Consider the following 10,101-nt stretch of genomic DNA (forward strand, 5'->3'; position numbering starts at 1 on the left):
AAGGTGCCAAGTCGCAAGAAACGCATGCCATTAACGGGACGCGGACTAAACGTTATTTCATAGCAATGCTTTCAAAGTCTGCCACGAAAGTATCCAGGAAACTCTTCTAACGATTACATTTTTATCTGTGCAAATCGTAAAACGCTACGTGGTAGTGAACCGTATAAAATCCGTATTATTAACATTTTGCGGATAATGGTCTCCGTGCATAATCCCATAAAAGTCCTATAATTTCGTTGCCATGGATTTCGGAATGTCATAAAAACTAATTAAGTTAAAGTAACTTTAAAGAGAAAGAGCTGCATTTAAACGCTATAACTGATATATGAAAATGCTAATTTTACTATAGTAATTATAATCGTAATAACTATGTCATTTAAATTGCTTAATACTACGAAATATCTTCATGATACGCCTCATACATATATGACTCTGTATCCTCTATAACTGCGCTAAGCTATGAGAGACGTTGCATCTGGATGCTGCGTCAACGAGATCGCGCTCTCCTGCTATCTTGAAATTACACGTGCCAGCGGGGTGCTCGAGATAATGAGAATTCCACGACGAAGATATCTGAGATATTCTAATTGGAACGTTATCTTCGACATCGCCGACGGGATATCATTTTTTTTTTTGCGGCCGTCGATTCTGTAGGATACGTAAGCGTTATTTTTGCTTGTACGTGAAGGATAGTGATTCACCGTGATGCGATATGCAGTTTGGTTGAACCGCGAAACGCCAGTTTTTTTAAGAGGAACTTAAGAAAGAAGAAAAAGAGGAGGAAAGAGAGTTGTCGCGACGAAGTGTTGATCGGTAATGGCACCGACAATGACGGCTTGGCATAATTTCCTTCAAGGCGACATACGTGGGCCACTTTGCCAAGAAAGAAATCTAAGGAAAGGCGCGCAACTCAATTTCGACCTCGAAAAGGAAGGAAGGAAAGGGAAAAAAATACTCTGCCATCAGCTCGAGTAGACGTCACTCGCACTCGTGTCAGCCAAGAAAAGCTTCGAGGAGGCATTTGAGAACAAATCGCATAAAAAATTCACCACACCGAGGGTTAAGGTCGAATGAGACGCGCGAATATTGTACGAGAGAGTTAACTTCGGAGTAAGACGCCATTGGAGTCGACGTTTCTTATTCGTGACGCGTATTCATCTTAGTTTGCGCAGCCAGCGATATATTTATTAGGTATGGAATTTAGAAAAAACTGTCTGAGAGCAAGCGATATCAATAATCATGTGAAATGTATGCGATACAAAAATTCAGCGAAGTCGTTGTTGTAAAAAATATTATAATAATTTACAGTTTCATTATTTTTTATTTATTTTACGATTAGAAAATTTTCGAAAAACTTTTTAGTCACAAATATTTTTTTCCTTAACTTGAGATGACCAAAAAGAAAAACGATTATCGAAGATATCTTCTTAGATTTTTGCTCTATTCATTAAATAATATCTTTTTTATAAATGCTCTTAATTCTTATGATTCTTTCCTCATAAGTTTTGCAAAAATGTAAATAAGAGAATAATCTCGATAATTTTAAATTGACTACTGTAGAAAGCTAGCCTTAAAGTCTCTTTAGAAATTTTACTTTTAAAAAAGAAACTGTCACAAAGGTATAAGAAAGTAAATATTGTAAGAGATCTTGAAAAGTTCTTTTATGCATCCAAAGGTTAATACAGTAATTTCATAAAAAAAATACGATCAGTTTACTTCGTGACCGGAACATCTCACTGCTTTAGAATCTCGTGAATTTTATCTTCCGCTAAGATTATCTCTTCGAAGTAACCTCGGAAGAAGTAACCGCGGGTAAGTATAGTACGGATACGTAATAATCCGCTTGATTTAAACTCGACCCTCTTTAAATACCATTTGAATTGCCGTGAGCGGCATCGTTCAGGAATCTCTATTAATGCGTCGCGCCGCGCCTCTTCTCTCCGTTTCACAGACCATTGCGGATGAAGTGCACGCGGCGCATTTGAGACACGCCGCGTAGTCTGGTATTTCAGTGCCAGGCCATGTAATTTTCCGAGTGTAGAAGCGCGATCCGCGTTCGCGTGAAATTGGAAAAGGGCCTCGTCCCGTCGGAGTCTCTCCATTTGGCGAAGCGTAGCGGCGACCAGACGATAGACCCGGGAACCGTCTGGTAGTCCTTGAACGGCCCTTTAACTGGCTGCATTGCAGTCAAGGTTATCATCCTCATCTCTCCGTGATGTGGAACGGTGCCTCCCCGAGGGAACGAATGAATAGAAACGCGGATTCGCTACTTCGCCAAGGTCGCCCTTGTCTGGCAGCAAGAATTGCACTCCGGTGCATCACGCGCGAATACATATTTCTTCGTCAATCCTGTAGCGACTAAAATAGATGAAAATTGATAAATGATGTGATAAGATATGTGTGATATTTATCTATTATATTAATTTAGGATAATACAAAATATGAAGCTGTAATATCAATGATGTCGACGAAATCAAACTTTATCGATTGTGTTATCACTGGTGAAATTAGAATAAGCATCTTATTGGACTGTACATGTGAAAATACAATAAAAAAACATAACCAATAAGTAATAAAGGCTTATAAAGATTTTCATGTGAATTTGTATATACTATACATGTGCATACTATATACTGTATTTGTAGTCATGTGGTGAAATTAGTACGATTGTTACATGGTATATTATGAGAATGAAATAGGCGTTGAAGATATAAATTCACAAGTTTAACGATAAATCGTTTATGGAATATGACAAAACCATAATAAATGATCCGATAAACTATTAATGAATACGACCGGCAAACGAGAATCGATGACTGCGGCGGGTCTGTTAAAGCGGAGATGCGGCGATACTAGCAATGCAAAATTGCGCTCGCTTTCCGTGACTAAATAATAGTCCGAGGAATACAACTTCGCCATCTGCGTTAGCACAATCGTGACTATCGGCTGCAGGTAGCATTCCTTATCATTACGTCTAATAAACATTATCCACGGTTCCATCGAGAATGATTCCGCGACGCGGCTGGGAGAAGTGAAGAAGAGGTGGCACGTCCCAACCCAGAAGGAAAGCTACCTCAGAGTGAAAGAGAGGTGAAAGAAAGAGTGAGATCAAGCGGCGGCGGGCGTGGACGATCGAAGGAGAAAAGAGAGATAGAGAGGGAGATTGCGCCGGAATAAAACGATACAGGAGAGACTGAGAGAGAAAGAGAGAAAGAGGAAGCACAGGGGAAGAACGAAACACCGTTTGGAAACGAGCTATGAAAAATCAAGATGAGATTTAAATTTCGCTTGAATATACATTTCATTGAATTGTTTGAATACTCCGCCTGCGTGTGCATTATGCACGCATCTATTCACGCATGCACATCTACAGTGTGTTTCGGAAGAATACCAGGCTATTGAGAGTTTAATGATCATAATAGCGATTTGAAATTCGAATACATGATTGTATTATTAGAAATGATACATTTGATGTCATGTTGTATCAACGTGATAAATGCTGTACCAAGTGATATGACAAAGGTTTTTTTTTTGTTTGAGAAGACTGCTTGTCATTTAATTCTTGTACATATTTGGTTCATATAAAAATGATATTGTATGGGTTTTATTAAATCTAAAGCTCATTCTACAATTGTTTAAACGTAGTTGTAGAATTTTCCAATCACAATCGAATATTCTCCTCATATTTGACTGTAATTGGTCAACTCTTACAACTACACCACTTACAACAACTCTTACGCAATTGTAGAAGGGACTTAAGTTCGAACAATTTTCCAATTCGTGAATCATGCTACGTTTCTTCATGGCATACACAATATATCGCGTAATAGAGGTACGAGAGAGATGTGTTCAAAGCGCGTCGGTTGGATCATTTATTTATCTTCCCATTCTCCCGACGCGCGTTACTAATTAGCCGTGATTGCGATAAAGTATCGATACATCAAAAGCATACCTGCTGTACACGTGCATAGATACGCGAATCCCTTTCAACCCGGGATGCTACTCGCGTGCGTGGATTTCGTATTGTTACCGCATTGTTGCCCGATAGTCGCTACGACTGGTACACGCTCGCGGATAAATCTGATTTGCCGTTCGTGATGTTCCTACCTGCATATCATGGCAAGCGCGTAGTTTACGAAACGAAAAGGAAGGGTTCGTTCGCGCGCGTTACCTGCACCCGGGAGAGGACTAAATTACGAGCTTGTCGGTCTCTGTTAGCTCGCCGTCCCAGCCGGGTACCACCCCAAGCTGGTATTAAACCGAACAGTACATCCGGTGCGTATGTACACCCACGATTGCGGCATGCTTCCGAGTGGACCGATCGAATGGCGATTCTGCGGCAACGCCCGGGGCTCCTCAACGGGTCCGTTGGACACACGGAGATTGTACACAGGGGTTGCGTGTCGCGGGGGTGGTTTAACACGGGGATGGGTAATGGCGACTCCTATCAGCCCTATACACTCTGTCCCGCTCCCCCTCGGCGATGTTTCTCCGATCCCCCCTTTCCTCTGTCTCCCCGTTGTCGTATCGTTGAATTTGAATCTCTCATTATCCTCGAGATACCTCTTCATTTATATTTAGAACATCATGAACGTAATTCGCAATGTATCTTTTATTTTCGCTGCATCTTTATCGAGCTAATGTAATAAGTATTTACTTTTTCTGTTGTAATTTCAAATGGAATTATTTAAATTTATCATGTAATATTATATTTGTAGCTGAGGGAAACATATATGTATTATCATTAAATATGAACACAGATTATAGGAATTGGAGAAAAGAGATTTGTGTATTTGTAATTATATTCGTAAATAATGAAATGTATGTATTATACATTAAGTATAATTATATATATATATATATATAAATATTGCTCGAACTTTCAATTGCAAAAATGTTTTTACTCGATATTTAAATATAAAATTTAGGAATGATGTGATATAAAAATGCAAAACAAAAAAGTTAAACTAAAGAACAAGATTTTAATTTTATATTTTGAATGAATATTTTTGAACAACAGTATTAGATAGAAATGGAAATGAAAATGCATTCGCACATTCAATGATAAAAAAATGAGATTTTAAGCAAAATATCTACAGAAAACAGAGATTAATTTACGTTTAACTTAACCATGTTATTAGTTTTCTTTTTCTATTCTTACATTAATCTATTAATTTTTCTTATGTCTTCAATAAGTTTTCTTTGAAGTCTATTCCACTTTTTAATGTGGATAAATATTTTTCTCTTCTCCTTCATATCCATGTCGTTCCTTATCTTTTCAATGGTACCCGATCTCTCATCACATGTTGTTAAGAGAAGAAGAGGAAGGGTAGAGGAAGGAACAACGATCCCGGTAATTTACGTCGATAGTGGCTGAACTGAATGGCCAACCACTTTACATATTGGATACTTGCACAACTCGCAGTTTAGCGCTGTCTTCGATGAATATCCTGCAGCCGGCCGCTGCAGTTGGCCGCCGGAAATAGCCTCCGTTCCGGAATTTCATTATCCCTTGTCGTTGATGTCTGATATTTCGTCCGGCTCCGCGATGGAATTCAAAAATTCTGCCAATTCCAGGACATTTTCATCTAGCCTCTTTGGTAATTTCATCGACTTCCGGAAGAATTGTCGCGCTCGTGGCTTTGCTCATTGATCCCTCGACGTGGCGAGTATCGTTTCAAACCGCTATCAGTATTTCCGCAATTTTGCATACATAGTGGTACAATTTTTTATGAACTGATATCGTTGCTCCTCTTCTTTTCTTATTACATCGTAATCGTAGAAATTCTGTTTTAATTTTAATAAAAAGTTAAAAGGAACATTCACGAATCAATTAAAATTGATATCAGAACAAAATATCCCGGCGACCAAAATTTTTTGGTAAAATTTATCGAAAATAAAACTAGCAAAGTGTGAGGTTATAAAATGATCATAAAGCAATTAAGAAAAAAATTCGAGAGTTGCGGTAATAGAGGAATTTTTATGAGTATATAGTCGACACGAAATCCACAATCTCAATTAATCCGAGATAATAACCGATAACCGATAACGGACAAAGCTACAATGAAGGCTCTGCCCTGCCACGGTCCGATAACGAATTTTTCTATACTTCGCAATTGACAGCGACAGACAATCTGTGGGTAGCGGCTAAATGATGAACCTTCGTGAATCGTGGAGAATAATGCGGGCTATGTTATTAATGTATCTATTAGTGCTTCTGACGATTCCGTGTTTCGTTCACAGTAAGTGTAAAAAGAGAAGAGATTACATGCATCTCGAGCTCAAAACTGATTTCGTGAATAACAAAAAAGTGTAACGCGTGTGTTTCTGATTATTGCTGTTTGTTTTTGAAACCGGAGAGATTCAGGATGTGGGCAACAGGCAATTTTGCATGATACATTAGTATGCATTATTGAATTGAAATACGTGCGTCGTGCGCTCGCAAGAGCGGAGTTGATAGAACATTAATCACGCTTGGATAAAATTGCGATGGTTAATTAGTTTTTCATTAAGCTCACTGATAATTATCGTGCAAATCGTGTACGCTTCGAAAAATAATTTTTACATTCGTGACAAATAATGCGAATACCTAATTCATTGTTCAATTCATTATTCATGTTACAATAACTCCGAGTCGCTATAAATTTCGCTCTTCTCGATAAATCCATTTTTTCATGTAATTTAGATTTTATCTTGCGACAGCACGAAATAATATGCACCATCAACGATAATGACGATTATAATTTGTATATCAAGGCTCGCCAACTGACCTTTCTATTTCTTCTGGAATAAGCCTGCAGTCTATTGGATTACCTAGTCGCATAATTAATGGTACAAAGGCTGCTTTAAAGCAATTCCCTCATCAGGTAATATTTTTTGGTAATTTTAATTTAACGTGTATCTGAGAAGAATATTATTTTTAGGTATCTTTAATGCGCAGTTGGAACAAAAAACATTTTTGCGGTGGAAATTTGATTAGCGCCTCTCTAGTCTTAACTGCAGGTCACTGCGTGTACGGGTAAGTCAATTATTTCAACTAGATATCTTGATCATTATTGACAACAGACATCTTAAATGGAATTGTAAATCTCGTTACTTTAACTGTTGCTAACGTTGCGTCTTTAATTTCTAGAAAATGTTTGCGATAAATTAATTAACGATATCTCACTGATCTCTAATGTATTTTGATCAACATTATCTATGTTATCTTTTTGGAAAATGATTCTTTACATGAAATATCGATAAACTAATTAATTTACATTATACATAGAAGTACATAAAAAGCACTCAAAAAGAATGTCTATGTCTATAATTAAATTAAACTAAATCATTACTAAATAGAAATAAACGGAGCTATTAATTACATAGAAACGTTATACTACCATGGACAATTATTGTGGTTGGAGGAGTAATAAAGCTGTACGAAACTTCGAAGCGACAAGAAAAAGGCGTAGAGAATATCAGAATTCATCCAAAGTTCAATTTAGAAAATTTGTATAATGACGTTGCCGTTTTGAAAGTACAATGATAAAACAATTTTATCAATCAACCGTTATTTACCGCATTTTCAGAATAAAGGCAATTTATATCTTTTTTAGTTATCGACACCCTTTACGTTTACTCCAGGAGTTCGTAGTATACCTTTGTCAGGACGCCCACCGGTACCTAATACTATTTGCCAAATAGCTGGTTGGGGTTACACGATAGTCGTGAGTATATAGCGAAATACTTTGACCACAGGAAAATTTGTTTCAACTAAAGAACCACTAAAAAACGTTTGAAATATTTCAGGGAGTCCCGAGAGTGTCTTCCGATTTGATGTACGTTGATCTACCTATTCGAAGCAAAAAAGAATGTCGCAAACTGCTCAAAAACGTAACGGATCTACCACCGGGAATGTTTTGTGCCGGTTATTTAGAGGGTGGAAGGGATGCTTGCCAAGTAACGTATTCTCTTAGTCATTTATGTCTACACGGAGAAAATTTTATATTTAAAATTACTATAATGTGGTAGAAGTTGTGGACCATCATGTAATTATAAGTTTAAATGCTTGTAGCCATTTTTTTAAAAACAATAATATAACGTAATTTTTACACTTTTTCATAGTAAAAATTTTTTATTACAAAATCAAAACTTGTTGAATAAAAGTTAGTATTGTAAAGATAATAAAAAATATATACCTAGCAAATTTTGTTTGCGTACCATAGTAAAAATTTTCATGGTTTAAGCACTGGTTTAACAAAAATTTTTTATTTATGTGATAAAATTAGCATTACCATAGTAAAAATTATGTCGGAACATTGTTGTAATGGTCCATTTGAAAATAGACATAGTAAAACGTAATTTAAAATTGTATTAAAACTTAATATAAAATTTTCTCCGTGTTTATTTACGTATATATACAGTCATAACAATGTGATTTATGAATTGCCGATATTACGATTTTTCAAATCTTTCAGGGTGATTCTGGAGGCGGAATGGTCTGCAATGGTATTCTGACCGGTATTGTTTCCGGTGGCCAAGAGTGTGCTGAACCACTATTACCTGGGGTATACACAGATGTTTTTCATTATTTGGACTGGATATTAAATGACACAAATGTAATGAAAATCGGAAATGAAAATTATCACGCCGGCGCTGAAAATTACAACGCGTCAAAGATGATCGCGATACTTTCCTTTCTTTTTTGTACTGTTATCAATTACATCTAGATCTTGAAGTTGAGACAAACAGAGAAATTCCCTCTGTTGACACATGTTAATATGTATATTTGAAAATATTATTAAACAAAGGATAGTTTTATGAGTAATGTGATAATACTAGAGTTTACAAGCGTATTTATAATGCTGCTGTGTAGCAATATACAATTTTGATGAGTGAAATATCTTGTGAAACAGGTAAAGTTTAAAATTAATAAAATAAATACTTTTATGATTGAAATAATTGCGTTTAGAGATTTAAATAAATATCGTATTATAATTTTTTTAATTATAAATTATTCTCCATTAATTATTTATTTTGATAGTTGATGAAGTTTGCTGCATTTGCTTTTACAATACTTATTTACATCTTAAAAAATTAATTTTAAATAATCATGCAGAAATATTTAAGATTTGTTGGTTTATAATGTTAGGACTTCATCTTAAAAAATTTATTGTTAATTTAATTTATTTCATCTTTCATTTTTAATTGTTTTGACAGAGCTATGCACTTTGAAGCATATTTGAAAATTTCTGTGATACTTGAACAGTAATACTTCGGATAAGCCATCAACCATGAAATTGTCGATATCTCTGATAATAAAACAGAACATATTTAATCTTACTGCATATATTTGTTAATCTTATCGGGAGAAATTATCTTATTTGTTCTATAAATATACACATAATTAGTAAAGTAATAAAATTTAGCAAATAAGTCTTATTATTTTAATTGAAACAATAAAAAATAAGATAAAAAGAAATCATAATTTATTTTAACCCTTGAACACCACACTTTTCGCCACCTGATTTCACATGGGTTACGGTAACCCTGAGTCTTCTTTTGCTTTTATCCCGAGATCTAATACATCAATTGTAACTTTTTTTTTTAATCGATACAACAGATAGTAAGGAAAAAGAATATATAGATAAGAATATCATAAAACTTCCGGTAAGCAAGATATTTTGAAAAAAAAGAAAAAAGAAATTTTTAAATTAAAAAAAAATCATTTTTTCAAACGGACTGGGTTATCGTAACCCAATGTGGTGTTCAAGGGTTAAACGTCTCTTTAACATATATTTTTATTAAAATTTAATAAATAATATTTTAATTTTTTGTCTATAAATCATTATTATATTGCAAAATTTATTTCCTTAAATCATCAATTATCCACAATGCAGCAAACATATTAAATGTAGCGTGTTGAATTTATAACTGATAACATTATTAATTGCTTAATGATCTCTAATGCAATTAACGAGTTTAATATCTCCTCTATTTGTATTTTTTTTTATACACAGAAATGTATGATGTATACATAGAGATATGTGTTATCAAGATATGTGTAAGCAATAAATCTTATAACTTATAAATTTTTTAACTTTTCATCTTTCCTAACAT

At 35.0% G+C, this 10,101-nt stretch overlaps 1 protein-coding gene across 1 annotated transcript; it reads left to right on the forward strand.

Annotated features, from left to right (window-relative positions):
* The first annotated feature begins 6,151 nt into the window (after positions 1–6,151).
* LOC108725525 (putative trypsin-6) lies at positions 6,152–8,742 on the forward strand. The gene is made up of 7 exons (XM_018452579.1): positions 6,152–6,242; positions 6,757–6,866; positions 6,924–7,018; positions 7,369–7,519; positions 7,599–7,709; positions 7,792–7,941; positions 8,460–8,742. The coding sequence occupies exons 1-7, from the start codon at positions 6,152–6,154 to the stop codon at positions 8,709–8,711; spliced, it is 960 nt and encodes a 319-aa protein (XP_018308081.1). The 3' UTR covers positions 8,712–8,742.
* Positions 8,743–10,101: the final 1,359 nt, after the last annotated feature.

Source organism: Mycetomoellerius zeteki, unplaced genomic scaffold, assembly GCF_001594055.1.
Source record: "Mycetomoellerius zeteki isolate Tzet28-1 unplaced genomic scaffold, Tzet1.0 scaffold35, whole genome shotgun sequence".
Classification (NCBI taxonomy): domain Eukaryota; kingdom Metazoa; phylum Arthropoda; class Insecta; order Hymenoptera; family Formicidae; genus Mycetomoellerius; species Mycetomoellerius zeteki.

Coding starts and splice junctions, on each gene's coding strand:
- LOC108725525 (XM_018452579.1), top strand. CDS start 6,152: ATGATGAACCTTCGTGAATCGTGGAGAATAATGCGGGCTATGTTATTA. Junction 6,243..6,756: donor GATTCCGTGTTTCGTTCACA/GTAAGTGTAAAA, acceptor TTGTATATCAAG/GCTCGCCAACTGACCTTTCT. Junction 7,710..7,791: donor GTTGGGGTTACACGATAGTC/GTGAGTATATAG, acceptor GAAATATTTCAG/GGAGTCCCGAGAGTGTCTTC.